Here is a 20772-nt window from a genome sequence, read left to right as displayed (position 1 = left end):
CACTGTCATGGTTTTTGGCAGACAGGCCTGAAAGGACCCAGGAGTGTTTGTCCCACCCCTGCCTGTGGCACCCTGTGTCTGGGACGGGTGGGCACGCCGCCCCACAGCCTTGTCCCCACACACACCTCCAGATGGGGCGTGGCCACCACCACCGGCCCTCAGCAGGGCTGGGGTCTCGCGCCCAGCCCTGGTGCCCACTCCCAAGGTGCAGCAGAGCCGGGGTGTCTGGAAGAACGAGGGGTGGAAGATGGGTCCACAGCGTGCCCAAGGGCCCGTCTCCTCAAGTCCAGGCGCTCGGGACGAGCTGCAGAGGGAGCTGCCCCCACCTGGTCCCTAGGCCCTCACGGCTGCCCAGGGCCGGGCCCCGGTGCTGGGTGCAGCCTGGGAGCCCTGAGCCACAGCTGGCCACAGGAGGCCCTCCCCACCCACCTGCAGAGGGCACTCACTGGAGTCCCCCGGAGCCCTGGGCCCTGTCCCAGACACTTGGCGGCCGTCACAGGGACACACAGGAATCCTTCCCATGGGGCTACGGTGGGGACAGGGCCACCACCCCTCAAGACAGACGGGTCACAAGGCCAGCCTGGACCGCCGGCCGGAGTCCGGGTCTCGCCCCCACCCTGACCCTCCCAGGCCTGGGCCCTGACTCACCATAAGCCTTCTGCAGGTCAGCGGGACGAGGCCGTGGCAGCGCTTATGGACCAGCAGCTTGCAGTGGACGCACCTGTAGCCCTGCCTGGCGAGGCCCCATATCCTTTCACTGCACTGGCCACAGTACGCCTTCTGCAGTGGGAGGGCAGGTGTCAGGCCAGGGCCGGCTCCCCCCGAGCCCTGCTGTGCCACGGGGCCCAGCCGGGGACCCAGCGGGCGCTCCCTTTCACACTCGCTCAGGAAACGCCGCTGGGGCACCTGGAGCCCCCCACTTCCCTTCCAGGAGCCGGGCCGGAGCGGCCTGGGCCCCACGGCGTGGCGCCTGCCCCACCTCAGGCTGCAGTGCTGCCGCTGGGTCTGGTCAGGCAGTCCAGGCTGCAAAGTGCAGGGGACAGTCCCCTGACCCTCCTTCAGACTGTCACCTGGGGGCGAGGACCTGGGGGTGAGCCTGCAGGCCACCTGACGCCACTGCCCACTGACTGGGAGGGCAGTCTGCCAAACCCTGGGGTTCTGGGCACGGAACCCAGGGTCGTCCAGCAGGGAGCTGCAGCCCAGCCCTTCGGATTTCTCATTTTGAGGCAGGTCTTGCTAAGTCACCTGGGATGACTCATCCTGAGCCGTTGGGACGACAGGTGTGGCCAGGGCACCTGACGTTATTTTCCAGTTTTGAACAGATCTTTTCTTCTTGGTGACTCTCATCAACCTGAAGTCAATGACCATCGTTTGTCTTCTGACATTCCCATGGGTTTCTGAATTTCGCAATATGCACGTGGAGGAACGTCTTTGGAACCGGCTTAGTCCCGTGCGTCTGTGGTGTCCACAGGCCCTGGATGTCCCGTCCCCTCTGGACTTTCCTAGGCAAAGTTCTTGTGCTTTTGCTCTTGGTCATCAGCTCAACCATGTCCTTCTTCAGTGATCCTCAGACCACTCCTGCCCTAGGCATCTGAGGTGACAGAATCTGCCCCAGAAAACTGAGCCCTGGCACCAGGGCCACGGAGCACTAAGGGGACCACCTGGGAGCCGGTTCTCATCAGAGAAGAGCCATACCCAGGAAGCCAGGGCCAGCACCAGGGACAGTGCCCACCACACATGGGCTCCCACCCTGTTCTTGTCATGGACAGGAAAACGTGTGTGTGTCCACACACACGCACACACACACACCACTGCCTTTAACTTCAGTACCAGAAAAAAATCATTCCAAGTCCTCACGTGTTTTCGGAATCCGTTCCCCACCAGGGAAGGAGCTACCTTGGAATGCTCTGATGCGCATGCAGGAGGCAGGGCGGAGTGGGCACGGGCTGGGGGCCCCAGAGCCTCACAGCTCCCGAATGCAGGCCAGTCTCCATTTCCTGCTGCATCTACAGTCCCCAGAGACACCAGTTACCACCGGTGGAACTCTTTAGTAAAAGGCCAAGTTCCTGATCTAATGTGCTAGGTGCACTTAGTTTTTCTTTTCTTTTAATATTTTTAGCTGTCAATGGACCTTTGTTTATTTATACGCGGTGCCAAGAATCAACCCCAGTGCCTCACCCACACCAGGCAAGCTCTCTACCGCTGAGCCACAACGCAGCCCATGCACTTAGCTCTTCTAAGTCTCCGTTTAACATCGTGATCTGCAATGCTTGGGTCCCGTGTAGCGGCGAATTCGCAGCTCCCAGGTGCCTTCACGAAGACTCGTGTTCTTGGGAGCCAGGACAACTGCGGACCTCTCCCACATGTGATTTGTACGGGAGGCTGCCGACGCTGTGCCAATTTTTCAGCCCTTATTTAAAATCTACACTTGAATTATGGACATTTCAGACAATGTGCCATTGAAAAATAAGATAAAACCAAAAGAGTCAAGTTTCTATTGTTACAAGTTCACACAAATTAAATGATCAATAAAGTCTTGTTTCTTGCTCATATTTTCAATCACATATTCTAATTTTTAAAGACAGTGAACACATTCTAACATTTCCAGTCTAAGCCTTCCGTCTGGGCTTCCGCCAGCTCTTACTCTGGATGTCCAGGTCCCTGTGTGGTTTTGGATTGGGAGCTCAGACGCTGGGTGCATCCATCTGTGGGAATCCTTTGAGGCTGGCTGGAAGAGAACTGTGTTTGCGGCTGCCAGCCACCTGGGGGCACTGCTGGGCTGGGCCCACTTAAGGGTATGAATCTGGGCTGCAGGTGTGAGGCCCAGCTCGATGCTTTAAGTCCTTGGGAACAGTAGCCCTTCCCCCTCTTCACGTGGATGCTAAGGCAGCCACAGGTCCCCTCTTGTCCTCTGGGCCTTTGCTTGGGGCTGTTTCATGTTGATGGCAGGGTGGTGGCAAACCTCAGCTGCAAGCTAAACCCAGCCCTTCTCTTGTTTGCCCATGGACAGTCGCAGGGTGCACATCCCAAAGGCCAAGGCGTGAACTTGGCTCCTGTACAGGAGGTGCTTGCTGACTGATCACAGTGGCTTGGACCAAAGAGCTCAGGAGAAGCTTTTTTTGAAAAACTAGTTTTAGTTGTAGATGGTCACAATACCTTTATGTTATTCATTTATTTTTATGTGGTGCTCATCTGGAACCCAGCGCTCGCGCGTGCTAGGCGAGTGCTCTACCACTGAGCCACAGCCCAGCCCAGACAAATTCCTGATGGCCCACCTCAGAGGCATCTTCTGGGCCCGTTTCCTTCGCCACCCAGTGAGCACATGGCCTTCAGTCCACTCAGAACAAAGGCCTGCGTCCTCGGACAGTCTACCTGGCAGGCCCTGCCGCGTGGGGGGCTGTGTGCACCAGCACAGGGCTGTCCGGCCACTCAGCAACTGCTGTGGCTCAAGCCCCAAGCTCGGGTCGTCCATCCACAGTGACTCCGGTGCCTCCTGTGAAACTGGGCACATCTTCCGTACTTGCAAACCTGTGGGTGGCACGTCCCTCCCTTTGGACAGATACAGGAGCCACGGCCGCACATTTCCTATGTACCCTGAAACAGGGCCCTAGTCTGTGCCCCCCGCTGCACACAAATTCTCCCCAGGCATGAATGCCTTCAAGCTGTGGATGTTCGCAGCCACACTGCACCTCCACTGCCGCCCATGACCATCATAGCCCACTCTGTCCTGGCCGTCACCGGGAAGCTGAGCGGCAGGGGCCTGGCATGGCTGACCACCTCACTATCTTGATCTCTTGTTCTTCTGGGCTTTACTGGCTATCAACATTTTTCTCTATGGCTGTGTTTTAATTTGTTTGGAAATTACAGAAACCTGCAGTATCCCTGGCTGGTCCCCTCTTTATGACCTGCATCACTTCTTGTGGGGTTTTTTGGGCAGGGGGTGGGGTGGGGTAGTGTTGGTACCAGGGGTCGAACCCAGGGCCGAGAGTGGAACAGGCAAGTGCTGCCCCCAGCCTCCATCTCCAGCCCTCCAGTTCTGAGGTCGGGTCTCACTGAGTTGCCCAGGCTGGCCTTGAACGCGATCCTCCTGCCTCAGCCTCACGAGGGGCTCAGCCACCGTCCTGCTCCCTTGTGGCTTCTTTTGATTCCTTTCTAACCTCCAGCCACCTGCAAGTCACTTTGCGAGCAAAGGGCATGGGCCACCCCACCCTCTGCCTGACCCACACGGCTGCTGGGTGATCCCTGCTCTCCACAGGAAAGGCTCAGCCCGAGGGTCCCAGCTCTGCCCGGAGCCGCGCACCCCACCCGTGTCACACGCTCAGGACCACTCTGTCACTGCAAACTCTCTCCTTGTGACTTTTTTTCCAGAAGCCACAGGGGAGGCCAAGCTGACTCACGAGGGGCCGCGGAGCAGTGAGGGCCCCTGGTGCTGCCCAGGGCCCCCGGCAGGTCTTGGGGGTGAGTGTGAGCTTCATCTTGGCAAAACCAGCCAGTCAGACACGGCCCGGGGAAAGGGTTCCAGAATCCTCGATACGGGATGGTGGGCTGGGCCCCTGCCGGAGACGCCTCCTCTCACCAGAACCAGGCAGGTTCCCAAGTTGAGGAGAGAGACGCTGCGGCCCCCGAGGGGCTGGTCCGCTGCCCACTTTGTAAATGGATGTGGGGCGGCAGGTGCAGGTCCTGGCCAGGCACCTCCACTTCCGCACGCAGCGGCAGCCGGCTTTCCGTCTGTCCTGGCTCATGAACAGCCTCGTGTGCACGCCCTGCTGCTCGGCCCAGACGGCCCGGCCCGTCACTCCTGCCCTGCGGCCCCCACCCACTGGCGGCAGCACCTGGTGCTTGATGACCTCCCTGGCCTCTTGCTGGGTGACACCAGTGACAGCAGCCTCTCCACCATCTGTGTTCCACAGCCCCCCAAGTCTGCCTGGACTCCCCAAAGCCACCTCCTTCCTGGCAGACGCGCCCCGTTTCTTCTTGTCCCCAGCAGCCCCGGGACTCCCAGTGACTTTGCTCACTATTACAACACAGGACAGACCAGCGCCTAGCTTGTGCCTACTGGGTGCCAGTGCGGGGACACAGCCTCCAGAGGGTGGAGTCCCTGTCCCCACCTGTTCCCAGAGCAATGTGCACCATGGAACAGCCTCATTCAGAGCCACGAGGAACCTGCAGCGCGTCAGGCAGGTCCCTGAGGGAGGCTGCCCAGGAGGGCTGCTGGGCCCTCCAGGCCCACCTCCAGGTGGCACCATCTCAGGCAGCCTCCTCCGGCAAGTCCGTGGGCACTCTGGGCAGTGCTGGCTGGCCTTTCTGGGTGCGGGCCCGCGGGTCCCCTGGCCTACAGCCCCAGGCACTCCTCTCCTCCTCGTCCTGGGACTCCACGTCAGCCTCGAGGGGCAGAGGCCCTGAGACACCGGAGGACCAAGGAGGAGGGACCAAGGCCTACAGAACCTCCTGGAGGCCAGAGGACAGGTCCAGGGCAGGGCAGCACCCACTGAGGGCTGGGCTGGCCTGGGCTACCCCAGAGAGGAAGGGAGAGGGCCAGTGCCGACGGTGGCTGCCGTGGGATGGAGCAGGACAAAGCTGCCCAGATGACGAAGCAGCCTCCCTGTGGCTACCTGACACCGTCACCACCACACTGGTCTGCAGACAGCGCTCAGAGACGGTGCCCTGCCCAAGGACACCTGTCACCACGACCCCCAGCTAAGGCTCCGAGAACCCCGAGGGCAACGGGGCCAGCAACCCCAAGGCCTCTGTGTGTGCCACGGGAGGTCACCAGGCCGCAGCCACCCAGCTGGGGACCAACGGTAGAAAAGTGAGGGGCTTGGCGGGCGGTGACACACAGTGGACACTGGCCCATGGGCATCCGTGCACCCGTCCACTCTGGCGTCGAGGCACCTGGGCACGCCCCTCACCGTGAGGACGGGCCAAGTGAGGACACCTGGGGTCTCAGGAGGGACAGAGCCCAGGGGAGGTGGGTGCTGCCTGGAGACTGGCAGGTGCACTCTGGACACAAGCAGGCCAGGCCCCCAGAGCCACTGGGCACTCATCAGGGATTAGGTCACCTCTCCACCGCCTGCCGACAGGAGCCCAGCTGGCAGAAGGCTGGCCTCCCTCCTGCGGACGGGGGCCTGGGAGGAGCAGGTGCGAGGGCCACTCACCCTGTTAAAGCGCTTGGCCTGGAAGAGGTGGCCGTTGGCCTGGTACAGCTTCCTCCATCTCCTGGCTCCCCGGCGGTAGATGGACTCTGGAAGGACAGGAGAGAGGCACAAAGGTGGGTCACGGCTGCCCGCCTGCTTGCTGCCCGGGGTATGACGAGGACAGGCTGCTCCTGTCCAGGTGGCCTGGGGGACAGCAGAGTTGCGGTGACAGCCTCCCCAGGGACCTCGGCCTCTCCTCACATGGAGCTCGGTTCTCACAGCCGTGACTGCTAGAGAAGGCCGTCCAGACGAGGGGGACGCGACCAGGGCCACAGACAGCACGGGCAGAGAGGGACCCTGCCAGGCAGGCCAGCGGCCCCACCCGGGCCTGTCCTCCTTCCCGTCCCCCTCCAGCCAGCTCCAGGAGACTCAGGCCCTTTCCCCACAGGGACCCCGTTCAAATGGGCCGAGGCATGTAAATAGAGCCGCCTGAGCGGGCAGAGCCCTGCAGGCCACGGTCAGCCAGCAGGCAGAGAGCCGGGCATCAGCTCACCCAGACTCACAGGCCCAGCGCTCCCCGCAGGTCCCCTGGAGATTGGGGGTTGGGCCGAGAGCCAAACCCCGCAGATTGCAAGTGACCTACTGCCCGGGTCAGTGATTCAGACTGGTGGGGAGCGGGCGGTGGCCAGAGCCCAGGGCCCCTGGTGCCCCAAACACGGGAGAACACCTGCGGAAACCACCCCAGGGCGCCAGAAGAGGGAGCTCTGGGCCCCACAAAGCTGCAGGCGCCCAGAGGAAGGGCCCCAGCACAGGGAGCGGACCACGCAGGACACGCTCAGCCCCTCTCCGCTCCGGCTGGAAATGGCCACGCGGGTCCCGGGCCAAAAGCAAGAGGCCAGGCCCCTCTGGGAGCTGGGGAGGAATGGGCCTGCCCAGCCCCTCGGCAGGCCCCGCAGAGCGTCTCATGCCCCCAACTCTGGTGTCACCTGATCCCCTGAGGGTTCCGACCTCAGCCGAGACGCCTGGGACTTAAGGCCTGGGGACCACCAGGGGCTCGAGCCGGGGGAGTGGTGGCCCCTGGCCCACCTGCCCCCGGGCTCTGAGGAGCCTTGAGCGCCCCACTGGCCTCTGCCCGTGAGGACTGGACACACCCTGCCCTGCCCTGCCCACCGAAGCCCCTTGGGTCCCTGCCCCAACAAGCAGACGCTGAGGAGGAAATGACTGGGTGGCGAGGACAGACGGGACCTGGCCTCTGGCTCCTCCTACCCAGCACGCCTGTCCCTGGAGTGCTGACCCTTCGATTCGATTGACATCTCCAGAGAGGCAGGGGCGTAAAGCACCCAGCAGAGGCCAGGACTGACAGCGGGTCCCCAGAGAACAGGGGGCAGGACAGAGGACCTGAGCCCCCGGGGTGTGGGGTACAGTGGTGACAGGTGGCGGGGGCAGTGCGCCTGCCACCCACAGCAAGGAAGCCTAGCTTCGCCGTGACCACAGCGCTGGCCTGTCCCCAAACACATGTGCTAGCTCGGGCCCAGGGTGGGGCCCTGATCTGATGGGATCAGGGTCCTCGCTCTCCCCACCACCCGAGGACGTGGACAGAGGTGCCCTTCCCTGAGCCCCAGGGTCAGCTTGGAGCCCACTGCAGCCTCCGGCCCGAGAGAGAGCAAGTGCCCGCGGCACACACAGCCCTCAGGTGGCGCCTCCCTGCGGCACCTGCCCTGCAGCGCGAGCCGGCCGGCTGGGGCACCACACGGGGGCAGGAGGACAGCCACGAGTGAGCTGGGAAAAGCAAAGGGAGGACAGGCACGTCCCGGGACGGCCCCCGGAGGCCAGCTCGACCCGCGGAACTGGAGGCCACACGGGGTCCCTGAGGGCTCAGCTGTGCTGCTGCGCCTGGGAGCACGCCACGTGTTAAAAGAAACAAGGGCTCCAAGTCGGGGGACTCCAGCTCCCTGCAGGCGCCAGCAGCTGCCCCCAGCTCCCCACTCACAGACAGGATCAAGGTCAGCGAGGCTCCACCGAGAGCCACAGGCACAGACACTGCTGCCCAGTCCATCCTGACAGAGGAGCTGGGATTCCCGGAAGGCTGGAGAGGAGAGTCCAGGCCCACTCGCCAGGGGCTGAGGAGGCCCAGTGCTGGAGAAGGCAAAGGCATGAGGGTCCACGCACACACGTCCCGCCAGGCTGGGCGGCAGCATGGCCTTGGCCTCTCCTCCTGGACGCTGGGTGTGGCTTAAGAGATGCACATGGGGGCCAAGAGGAAAGGGGCAGCGAGGCTGGGCCACAGCCTCAGATGTTTCTGCGGAGGTGAGAACGGATGGGATTGACACCCACATCGTGGACTTGATGGATGGGTTGGTTGATTTTTGGTCTGGGGATTGAACCCGGGGGTGCTTCACCACTGAGCCACAGCCCAGACCTATTAGTAAGTATTTTATTTAAGCCGGCACGGTGGTGCACACCTGTGATCCCAGCTGCTCGGGAGGCCAAGGCAGGAGGACTGCAAGTTCAAGGCCGGCCTCAGAATGCGAAAGAGCCTGAGCAGCTCCGTGAGATCCTGCCTCTCAATAAAGTACAAAGAGGCCGGCTTCACCTGTGGACCTGCAGTGGAGCCAGTGGCCCTTCCTAAGATGGACGGGCCTCATCTGCTCAGGTGAAGGCCTGAGCAGAACGGAGCGGGATCTGGGCAGCCCCCTGGTGCTAATGTGACCTACAGAACTGGCTCCTTCCTGGTCCTGGTCCTGGGCCGCCAGCCCCTCTCCTCCATCACAGGTGGCCCGCTCCTTCCGACCTGCCTTCCCCTCGCAGGGGCTCTCAGGACAGTCCAGGGTGTGCCCAGCCCTCCCTCCTCTGGCTCCCCAGTGACCAACAGATTCCAGCGGGCAGAACTGAGGGGCCCCTGGGGTGTCGACCCCCACCTGGGACACCGCTGGGAAGCACAGTGACAGTAGGCGTCCCCCACTTTAAAAATACACCCTTAGCTGGGCACGGTGGCACCACGCCTGTCATCCCAGCAGCTCACGAGGCTGAGGCAGGAGGATGGCAGGTTCGGAGCCAGCCTGGGCAACCGAGCGAGGTCACTTAGTGAGATCCTGTTTCCAGTAGAGCGAGGGATGTGGCTCAGTGGTCAAGTGCCCCTGAGTTCAGTCCCCCCACCAACATGTAGAGACTTTATTCTGCAATAACTTCAGGACTGGATATTAAAAAGGTGACAGGGACAGTTCCCATGCTCACGCTGCTGGCACTACTGCTGCCCCAAGCTCAGGCTGCCCGCCTGCTGCCCGCTGGCCTGTCCAGGCTGACGGCGGAGGCTCCTGTTCAACGTGCCCCTCGCTTTCCTCGACAGACGGCTCTTCTGAGGTCAGTGTCAGTGGGGACCCGAGGCCCCTTGCCGGGCCCCTGCGGCCTGCCCCGTCAGCATGGGGTGACCGCGGTCCACACCCGTCACCACCCGTCACCTGCACTCCCACCTAGATGCTGCCGGGACCCCATGTGACATCTGGTCACCTCACGCGGGCGGGCATCTCCCTGGATGACCGACAGTGCTGCGGAGGTCTCGGGGCTGGGGCTGGGGCCCTGACCTGGTGAGCACCTTTCCTAGGCCACGTTCCCCCGAGCGCTGAGCTGCTCAATCCCAGGGAGCCTCACACCTGGCATAACTCACTGGGAGGTCCCCTAAGTGCAGGTGGCCCTGGACACGGCCGGAGTCCCCCTGGCCTACAGGCTGAGACGCCGGGAGTGAGGAGGCTGAGCACCCCATGGGGACACACTGCCTGCGCCATGCAGACCAGTCACACTGTCCAACGTGGGTGCTGCCCGGAAGGGGACAGTCCTGTTCCTGACCTGGCGGCATGTGAACAGAGATGGACAGATGTGTGTGGAGCTTTCTGGGGACAGTCCCCAACCCCAGGCTGCCACCCGGAGGAGATGAGTCCAGGTGGGCTGGAGGGCCTCTGTCGGGGCTCTGGACCCCGCTGGCAGGGCTCCTCCAACACCTCGCGCACAGTGGACAGGCTGCTGGTGGTGGGTCGCGCTCCGGCTGGGGCAGAGGGCTGGGGACGCACGTGCCCGGGGCCTCAGCCCACCACCTCCCCGGGTGGCCACATGCACAGCCGGTCAGGGAGGCGTGGGCCGCTCTTCTCTCAGCTGAAACCCTGGCACCTCCCGCAGTCGCCTCCTTTGAGGTTCTATAATTAGGCTGGCTGCAGGAGTGGGGAGGAGTTCCGTCTCCAGGGCAACCCAGCACCGAGCACTCTGCCTGCCGGAGTGCTAAGCCCGGCAACAGGCTGGGCTCCGGCAGCCCGTCCCGGTCAGGACCAGCACGGGTGGGGTGTGCTGGGCTGGCCCCGGGGGCCTGGGCTGGGTGCACACCAGCGCCCAGGACCATGGCCCAGTGCCTTCTGAGGGGGTGCTGGGCCTGGCAGGCGTCCTGAGGCCAAAGGTCCCCACAGAGCTGGGAGCAGCTGTCACCAAGGGCAGGCCAGAGTGGGTGCACCTCCAGGCTTAGGGCCCCCAGGATGGTGACCTCCACTGGACCCCAGGTCCCCACAGGCCTCCCAGCACATGACTGGCAGGGACGCGGTGGTGGCTGCTCTCAGGTGCCCTCCCAGGGGTGAGCCCATTTGTGGCAGACCCGCCCCAGGACCCCTGCTCTCGCTGAGTGTGGACCCTCAAGGCCCCAGCGGCGTCCAGCTGCCACGCAGCCGACGGGCACAGGAGTGTGGGTGTTCAGGTGGACTGGGCCTGGCACGGACCCGCTGGACCCTCGACCCAGGCACAGGCCTTCCTGGAGGTCCACAGGCCGTGTAGACACAGAGCCCCAGGACGCTCGTGCGCGCCAGGGCTCGGCCACATCCACTGTGGCTGCGTCCACCACAGTCCTCAGGGCTGGGCCCCACCCGAGCACGGCGGGCAGCAGGTGCAGCCGGGAGAGGGTGCCGCCCCTGGGGCCTTTCCACGCTGCAGGCTGCGGCTCCCACGCGGCGTTTCTAGCCCCTCATCTGCCCCTGGCTGACCCGGGACTCGGCAGGAGTGGGTTGGGGCCTCGCTGCGCCGCTGGGTGGGACAGCAGCCAAGGGTCCCGCAGTCCTCTGTGCCCAGGGAATGTCCCTCCAGAGCCACGTGGCGGGGTCCAGGCAGGCCAGGCCGGGCCAGCTCTGCTCTGGACCAACCTCCTGCACCCTGGGCCACCTGGTCGGGGACACTGCCCTCAGGTGGGCTTGCCCACAACAGGGCCAGGGTGGCCCCAGCAGACACGCCAGCCTCAGGCTGGACGACCCCAGGGTGCAGCCGACAGGGGGCCAGCAGAAGGTGACTGCAGACGTGGCGCAGCCAGGAGGAGAGCCCTGAGCTGTGAGCGCCAGGGCCGCGTGGGCAGGGAGCACACGGGCCCCTGCCCTGAGCCTCGGGTTCCCTCGTGGGGGACACAGGCCACTCTCCTGGCTTCCACAGGTGGTCCTGCCCCAGCCCTGGAATTCTCACCTGGGGTCCACAACAGAGAAGGACATGCCCCAGTGATGGGCAGCCGGGCCGCCACGTGACCAAGACGGCCCCATCAAGCTGGAGAGCGACTGCGGGTCAGGCTGAAGGTGGGGCAGGGAGGGAGCCCAGGAGACCCTCCAGCCACTGTCCACGGCCTGCAGCCAGCAACCCCTGGGTGGCCCACTAGCAGGCCAGTCTGTGGCTCTGAGGCCGCGACTTGTGAAATGGAGCCTTGTCCCGATGTTCCCACGGGGAAGACACACAGGACTCGGAGGAGTCTCTGCAGCCTGGTGGGTAGGGACCAGAGGGGCATGGAGGCGCTGGGCCGCAGGGGAGGTCCCTGGACCTCACCAGCCCTGCCTGCGCCTGTGGGAAGGCCCCGGCCAGCGGGCCCAGGGGGCCAAAGGGACCTCTCAGGTGTGCTTTGTGAGGAGAGCCACAGGTACCTGCCAGGGCAGCCACTGAGCTCTGCTGCCCACATGGGCCCCCTGCTGGACGGCGGCGGCATGGCGCAGGAGCAGCCCGGAGGGGCCTGCGGAGCTGGCTCTGGCCGCAGGGGTCAAGCCCCTCCACAGAATCTGACCCACTCCGGCCAGTGACCCCAGCATAAGACAGGCCACACCTACAGATGACCCCTTGAGGGATCACGTCCCTGAATTCTATTTATTTATTTATTTTTGGCGGCAGGGATTGAACCCAGGGTGCTTGACCACTGAACCATGTCCCAGCCCATTTTAAGTTTTGGGGCAGGGTCTCATTAAGTTGTTGAGGCTGGCTTTGAACTTACCATCCTCCTGCCTCGGCCTCCATCATCTCTGAATTCTTAAAATGAGAAAATGCGTAAGTAACTGGGCTTCCTGGGAACTGGTGTGGGGAGTGGTGAGGGCCGGGGGGCACTCCTAGAAGAGTGGACCCCAGCCAGTACTCCCCCCACCTGCTGCAGTGGTTGTGGGAGAGGAGGCTGCCTCTGGGTCATCATCAAACGCCATGGGGTCACGAAGCCCGAGATGTCGGAGGCAGTTAGGACTTGCTGCAGCAGCTGGAGCTGCAGGGAGTTTAAGCTGTTGGGATGCAAGTCAAGGTTGCTGGCAATGCTGGGAACCAGCCTTCTCAGACTGCCCACAGCCTGCCCTGCTCCTCACTGCCCACTTCCACGTGGTGACCGACTGAACCCACCTCTCACGCAGACCCAAAGCCGAGGCCGGGCTCAGGAGCCTGCATCCCAGGCGCAGGCTGAGGCTGGGCGCCTGCACAGGGCCCCACGCGCCGTCCCCAGCCATGGCCACCGCCAGGCAGACGTGCTGCAGCAGAGGCAGCTCACCCCGGAGAGCGAGGTCTGCAGACACAACTCGCAGGGCAGAGCCAGGAGCCCCGCTCGCCTCGACAACAATGGACAGAAGCTGGGACACAAAGAGGCGCTGTGCTGGCCAGGCACGGGGCCTGGCCTGGCATCCAGGCAGCTCGGGAGGCTAAGGCAGGAGGCCAGCCTCGGCCACTCAGTGAGACCCTGTCTCAAAATGAAAAATAAGGGCGGGATGCAGGGAGGTGGTACACCCGGTCCAACCCTGGTACCAAGACAACACGACAGCCCTGCCGGAGCCTTAGGAGACCGCGCAGCAGAGACGAGGGGGGAGGGAAGGCGAGCAGCGGCAGGAAGGTGCCCCAGGCCCACCCTGGGGAGCTGCTGGAGACAGAAACCGGGGTTCAGGGCTGCAGAGACCAGACTGGCAGCATCACAAGTCTAGGACAGGACACCAGCTGCCCCATTCAGCTGGGCTGCCACGGCCAAGGGACCAGGGCTCCTCACGCGGGGATCTGAGACAGACACCCCTCCCTGGCCTGCGAGTGGTGGGGTCCTCCCTGTGTCCTCAGGGAGAACAAGCCTGAGGGCCAGCTCCTAGGGTCTCTTAGGAGGCCACGGATCCTGCTGGGGCACCCACTCTCAGGACCCTCATCGACCCCCAGAGCCCCACTCAACATATGGGGGCACAGACCTTCAGTCTACCAGGCTCCATCCACGGCCCCAGACTGCGTCTCCATGTCACTCCAGCTGGACAGCCCAGGTCTCACCTCATTCCACATCACCTCTGCAGCACAAGGCCCAGTCTCAACTGAGTCAGCAGAGTAAGACTCAAGGAGGAGGTGAGAGCCACCCGGAGGCCACATTCCTCTCCCGCAGGAACCTGAACAACTGCATGGGCTCAGAGCTTCCAGAAAATAGCCAGGAGACAGGCCTGGGAGAGACGGCCTCAGGAGGGGAGGCAGCAAAGGAAGAAAGGATGCTGCCCAGCAGGCCCAGGGCCCAGCAGGCCCAGAACCCAGCAGACCCAGGGCCCAGCAGACCCAGGGCCCAGCAGGCCCAGAACCCAGCAGGCCCAGGGCCCAGCAGGCCCAGAACCCAGCAGGCCCAGGGCCCAGCAGACCCAGAACCCAGCAGGCCCAGGGCCCAGCAGACCCAGAACCCAGCAGGCCCAGGGCCCAGCAGACCCAGAACCCAGCAGGCCCAGGGCCCAGCAGACCCAGAACCCAGCAGACCCAGGGCCCAGCAGGCCCAGGGCCCAGCAGACCCAGAGCCCAGCAGACCCAGAACCCAGCAGGCCCAGAACCCAGCAGGCCCAGAGCCCAGCAGACCCAGAACCCAGCAGGCCCAGGGCCCAGCAGACCCAGAACCCAGCAGACCCAGAACCCAGCAGGCCCAGGGCCCAGCAGACCCAGGGCCCAGCAGACCCAGGGCCCAGCAGACCCAGGGCCCAGCAGGCCCAGGGCCCAGCAGACCGAGAACCCAGCAGGCCCAGGGCCCAGCAGCTAATCTCTCCTCTGATGCTCTGCCCTCCTGGCACATAGTGGCTTGGAGGACGGTCCCTCTCGAGATCTGGGAGGAAAGGAATTATGGGGCAGTAACCCTGGAGGTCAGCATGAAGGTCAGCACGTCGGGTGAGGCTTTGCTAAATCCTCAATGCCACAGTGGAGGACAAGACCCAAGGTACCAAGCAGGAGGAGACACTAGATGTCATGCCCCAGATTTACAAAGCACAAACTCAATTAGGATCAATTCAATGTTTCCCCCTTTTTCCCGAGACTGCTAAAATAGAAGCATGCTGAGGTATTTTAAAGGACCCAAGGAGAGAGTCAAAGGTCACCTTTAGGGAACAGGGTCCACAGGTGATATTCCAGCACAGGTGACCAAGCCACCAGATAATGCACTCAGCAGAGAAGGACACCACCACCCACCACTCTCGGAGGGAGACCAGGCAGCGGGCCGGGGCCACACCTGCAATCCCAGCGATTCGGGGGGCTGAGGCAGGAGAACTGCAGGCTGGAGGCCAGCCTCAGCACCTTAGTGAGGCCCTGGGGTGCAGCTCAGGGTGGGGCACCTGCCTAGCATGTGCAAGGCCTGGGCTCGACCGTCAGTACCGAAAAAAAATAAGAAAAATGTCCTTTTTCCACATCAGCAAAAACTGACCATCCGTCATCAGCAAGTTGGTGCTAAAAGAAACCCAAAGACCCTGGGTGAGAAAAGGGCGGGAAAGGACCCGGTGGGAACAGCGTGGATGACAGCGGAGGACTGACGGACTGACACGTGGCTCCCACGCGAAGCACAAATGGACCCAGCACTGCACCCAACAGCGACTGTCAGGCCAGAGGGGACACTCCCTGTGGCTCTCCAGCACCAGGTCCAAGACCCGACATAGAAAAGCAGAGCAGTAAGTCCCCAGTGCCGAGGGTTCTGCCTGGAGAGTCCAGCAGTCAGGGCCGGGTCAGCACTGAGTGTGGGCACCTGCCTGGCTGCGACACCGACAAGGCCGTGTGACAGCCGCTGAGGGGCCTGGCGCTGCCTCAGGAGCCGAGTCCTCTAGAGGTGCCCGACAGTCCGTGCAGGTGCAGAGGTCCCGGCAGACACTGGGCCATGTCGGGCAGCTTGCAGATGAGTGGCCTGGCCAACCAGGGACAAGTGCAAGGAGGGAAAGCACCATCCAGCAGCGAGCCCTCCCGCACCCCAGAGCTGGCGCGGTGCCCTCATCGCAGGGTGCGGAGGGCGCCGGGCCCAGGTGAGAAGTCGGCACAGCCAGGCAGGAGCCCCACTGTGGACTCTCCTGGGCTAGGACACACAGGGCAGCCTTGCGACCTCGAGGGCGGAAACGCACATGCACACAGGCCTCTAGGGGGCTAGGCGTGGGGGCTGGGGTGGGCAGTCAGGCCCTCGCCGACTCCCCCGGAGACCGACAGGTGCAGGCCGTGGCCCAGAGCCCAGCACAGGAGGGACTCACACCATCAAAAGAGAAGCTGGCGGAGGCCCACCTGCAGCCAGACACCTGGCGCTTCTTTCTGGGTAACAGGTATGAGAAGCTGGCCAAGAAGACAGACAGAAACGACACGGACGTGACCCATGTGTCCACCCAGAGCGCACATGGCTCTTGCGTGCCTGGAGCGTCCAGGAAAGCAGGCCCAGTGGCTCGGGAGACGGGAAGCTGGGCTCCCTCCCCACAGTGCAGCCAGGCCAGGAGTGAAAGGGAGAAGGGCACCTCAGGACTCCCAGGTCCTGGAGACCAAGCTACATCCTCTAAAGCTGCAGCTCTGGAGGAAGGCCAAGGTGTGAGGACGCCCTCGAGAAAGTGGTAAGGGCGGTGGACGCTGTGGAGGTCATGCTCGCAGGGGAACAGGCAGACCACACGTGCAGCGAGGAGGAGGAGGGGCCCAAGAGCTCTCCAGTGCAGCCTCCACAGGCAGCGCCCAGGACGCCCGAGCCGCAGAGGGTGTCCATGACGCACATGGGCAGAGGGAGTCGGCAGAACAGAAACCCAGGGCAGCACCAGAAGAGGTGACGGAGGAGACCATGCACCTGACAGGTGTTTGCAAGACTGGTGGACCCCAGAGCACTCCCAGACCCCAGGCCCTGCAGACAGCCAGACTCAAAACTGACCACTACCACACTTGCAGAGAGCCGGCGGTCCCGGGCGGAAATGCCCTGAAGCCCCCGTTAGCCATGTTCAGCTTCCATCCCCAGGAGCGGGGGGGACCCGCGGAGGCAGAGGCCACCGCAGAAGCCCGTGGGGCCTAGAGATGGGGACCCCGTACTCGTTCAGGACGCCCCAGGCAAACTGCAAAGCCCTGCCAGGCACTCTTAGAAGGCCACCGCGGGACCAGGAGGACCGGGAGGACCAGGGCCGGCCAAGGAGCTCACTGACAGAGGGGACAGGAGAAACGGAAGGGTCCTCTCCACCGCCGCAGGACGCCTTCTGCCAACGGCAAAGGCCCACCTTGTGCCCAGCCACATCAGTGTCGCGAGACCCTGACTCAGGACAGGCGGGACCTTGGCAAACAAGACGGGAAAGTGAGACACAGGCACCAACGGAGGGCGGTCAGAGGACACGATCGTCACAGCCCACTGCGGAAGCACGAGGTCCGAGACCCGACTTGAAAAACTCAGCCCGCCGTTTACCAGAACATTACCTCCGAGCAGGCTCCAGGTCCACCTGGTGAGTCCTTCCACGGAAGTTAGGAACAGCATCATCCTCCACAGAACTTCCACGGCCTTGTTTTGATGTTTATTTTTTTGTTGTCGTCGACACGAGACCTTTATTTTATTTATTTTTAGGTGGTGCTGAGGACCGAACTCGTGCTAGGCGAGCGCTCTGCCACTGACCCACAGCCCAGCCCCTCCCCAGGGTCTTAAAAAGCTCCATTTATTTTCTAAGACCAGCACAGCCCCGAGTAGTCACCAGAGGACAGTGTCCATCACCCAACAGCAAAGTCAGAGGCCACTCTGCTTCATGACATCCAACAGCATCAGCAACCTGCTCGCCCCAGGGAGACAGAGCTGGTCAGCTGCCAAGGCCAGGGTTGGCAGAGCAGGAGAAAGGCCCAGCATGTGGACACAGCTGCCCCCCGGGGCAGTCCCCAGGAGCACGGCAGGAGCTCCTTCATGGGAGGAGGGGTTTCCAGGTGGACACTCCACAATCGACCCCTCCAGTGGAGAGGTTTAAAGGCCGTTCCCTGTAACAGGCGCAGGAGGATGCTGCTGGGCACTGCATCCATCCCACGTGCTTGGAAAGATGATGGGTGCCTGGGAACGAGACAAGGAAAGGGAGAGAGAGGCCTGTCGCCGGCTGACGAAGGGGCCATTCCCGTGGGGAAGCTAGGGAACGGGAGGCAGAGTGCCAGGGCTGGCTGCAGGCTACGGGCACGGGCCAGCCAGAGAGCAGACTCTCCGCACGACACGGCTTGGATTCACCCGACAAGGACTCGGGTCCCGGCTTCCACCTGCAGAGGTCTGCAGGGGGCGGAAGGAAAGGCTCAGGTGGGCCTCTGCTGCCATCTCCTTCACTCTGACCTCCTGGATCCAGGAACCAGGTCTGACCTGATGAGCACCTTGTGATGCATCAAAGCTCCCCCCAGGTGACAGCAGCCTCTCACCTGGGACAAGGCTCTGCCCAGCCACGCCTGGGTGACAGAGCTGGTCAGCTAGAGGCACTGCCCCGCTACGGTCCTCCCCAGCATGGCCTTCCCTCTGGGGGACCTGGGAGCCTCCCAGGAGGCTGGAGGTGCCACGTGCCGGGCTCTGCGATGCAGAGGGCCAGGGCCAAGCTATCAGAAACAGGCTCAGGAGACAGGGTCTGGCGGGGGTCGGCCCAAGCGTCCCCAGGTGCAGGTGATGTCGCCTGGCGGCAACAAGCCCTAGGCAGCCCTAGGGGTCACAGAGGGGCTGGTGGGGTGCGGGGGGGGGCTCCAGGATCGGGGTCTTTCCCGTCCTCCGCATCCCATCCCAGCCCAGAACTAGCCTCTCTTGGGCCTGCGACCTTCAAGGTGTGTCCCCATCCAGAACCTCTGTCCCCTCCCTCCCAGCCCTGCACACCACCTCTCAGAGGAGCATGTCCTGGCCGCAATCGGATGCTCCATGGCTCAGTGTCCCCACCTTCTTAGTAGAGTGTGGCTTCCCCACAACATGGTCCCCAAACACCTTCTCTGTTCTTTCCCACCAAACCCCTAGTGCTCAGTGACCTTGGCTACTCCTGCGTTAGCCCCCTCCGCACACGTGACCCCCCACTCCCAGGCCTCCGTGCCTGGCCTCGTCACCTGCAGGTGCGGCAGGGGCCTCGGCATCTCCCACCTGAGCATCTGCTCGGAGCTGGTCGCCCTCGCTCCCACCAACCTCGCTGCCACACGCCTCACTCCTGTCCCGTCACAGGGGCACATGGCTGCTGCCCTTCTTTACCTGGGAATGTCCCCTTGGCCTCTGGATCTGAGCGGAGGCATCACCTGCTGGGAATGCCTTCCTGAAAGCCCACGTTCTAGATGGGTAAGACCCAAGGAGGGGCGAGAGCAGGACAGGTGAGACCCAGGACAGGTGAGACCCAAGGAGGGGCGAGACCAGGACAGGTGAGAACAAGGAGGGGTGGGACACAAGACAGGTGAGATCCAAGACAGGTGAGACCCAAGGAGAGGCAAGACCAGGATAGGTGAGACCCAAGGAGGGGTGAGACCCAGGACAGGTGAGACACAAGGAGGGGCGAGACCCAAGGACAGCAAAGACCCAGGACAGGTGAGACACAAGGAGGGGTGAGATGAGGACAGGTGAGACCCAGGCAGGTGAGACCCAGGACAGGTGAGACCCGGGCAGGTGAGAACAAGGAGGGGTGGGACACAAGACAGCTGAGATCCAAGACAGCTGAGACCCAAGGAGGGGCAAGACCCAGGACAGGTGAGACCCGGGCAGGTGAGAACAAGGAGGGGTGGGACACAAGACAGGTGAGAGCCGGGATAGGCGGGACAAAGGACAGGTAAGACCCGGGATAGGCGGGACAAAGGACAGGTGAGACCCAAGGACAGGTGAGACCCAGGACAGGCGAGACCCAGGACAGGCGAGACCCAAGGACAGGTGAGACCCAAGACAGGTGAGACCCAAGGACAGGCGAGACCCAAGGACAGGCGAGACCCAAGACAGGCGAGACCCAAGACAGGCGAGACCCGGGACAGGCGAGACCCAAGACAGGCGAGACCCGAGACAAGTGAGACCCAAGGACAGGTGAGACCCAAGACAGGTGAGACCCAAGGACAGGTGAGACCCGGGAAAGGTGAGACCCGGGACAGGTGAGACCCGGGACAGGTGAGACCCGGGACAGGCGAGACCCGGGACAGGTGAGATCCGGGACAGGTGAGACCCAAGGACAGGTGAGACCCGGGATAGGCGGGACACAGGACAGGTGAGACCCAGGACAGGGGTCTCAGGACAGGTGAGACCCAGGACAGGTGAGACCCGGGACAGGTGAGACCCGGGACAGGCGAGACCCAAGGACAGGCGAGATCCGGGATAGGCAGGACACAGGACAGGTGAGACCCAGGACAGGGGTCTCAGGACAGGTGAGACCCAGGACAGGTGAGACCCAGGACAGGTAAGACCCGGGATAGGCGGGACAAAGGACAGGTGAGACCTGGGACAGGTGAGACCCGGGACAGGTGAGACCCAAGGACAGGTGAGACCCAGGACAGGTGAGACCCAGGACAGGTGAGACCCTGGACAGGTAAGACCCGGGATAGGCGGGACAAAGGACAGGTGAGACCCAAGGACAGGTGAGACCCAGGACAGGTGAGACCCAAGGACAGGTGAGACCCAGGACAGGTGAGACCTGGGATAGGCGGGACACAGGACAGGTGAGACCCTGGGAGGGGCGAGACCCAGGACAGGTGAGACCCAGGACAGGCGAGACCCAAGGACAGGTGAGACCCAGGACAGGTGAGACCCGGGATAGGCGGGACAAAGGACAGGTGAGACCCTGGGAGGGGTGAGACCCAGGACAGGTGAGACCCGGGATAGGCGGGACACAGGACAGGCGAGACCCAAGGACAGGTGAGACCCAGGACAGGTGAGACCCGGGATAGGCGGGACAAAGGACAGGTGAGACCCTGGGAGGGGCGAGACCCAAGGACAGGTGAGACCCAGGACAGGTGAGACCCGGGATAGGCGGGACACAGGACAGGTGAGACCCAGGACAGGTGAGACCTGGGATAGGCAGGACACAGGACAGGTGAGACCCTGGGAGGGGCGAGACCCAGGATAGCTGAGGCTCCCCACAGGGGTCTCATCCCTGGGAAGCCCACAGTCTCACAGGGCCATCTCCACTGTCCACCCTGGCTGGCTCCTCCCTGAGGATGTGGAACC

General features: G+C 63.2%; 1 protein-coding gene across 5 annotated transcripts in view; it reads right to left on the bottom strand.

The window, feature by feature from the left end:
- The window catches only part of Prkcz (protein kinase C zeta), a 61855-nt gene that overhangs the window by 18669 nt on the left and 22414 nt on the right, over nucleotides 1-20772 (bottom strand). For all 5 annotated transcript variants that reach the window (XR_013427320.1, XM_078025036.1, XM_078025038.1 and 2 more), the window contains exons 5-6: nucleotides 6156-6241; nucleotides 649-780 (exon numbers count right to left, since the gene is read on the bottom strand). Coding sequence is in view for 4 of the 5 variants with exons in the window: in XM_078025036.1 (XP_077881162.1) it covers nucleotides 649-780; nucleotides 6156-6241 (218 nt within the window). In the remaining variant the exon portion in view is untranslated. The remainder of the gene's footprint in view (nucleotides 1-648; nucleotides 781-6155; nucleotides 6242-20772) is intronic.

Source organism: Ictidomys tridecemlineatus, chromosome 11 (genome assembly GCF_052094955.1).
Source record: "Ictidomys tridecemlineatus isolate mIctTri1 chromosome 11, mIctTri1.hap1, whole genome shotgun sequence".
Taxonomy (NCBI): domain Eukaryota; kingdom Metazoa; phylum Chordata; class Mammalia; order Rodentia; family Sciuridae; genus Ictidomys; species Ictidomys tridecemlineatus.
This window is presented reverse-complemented; position numbering and strand designations above follow the sequence as displayed.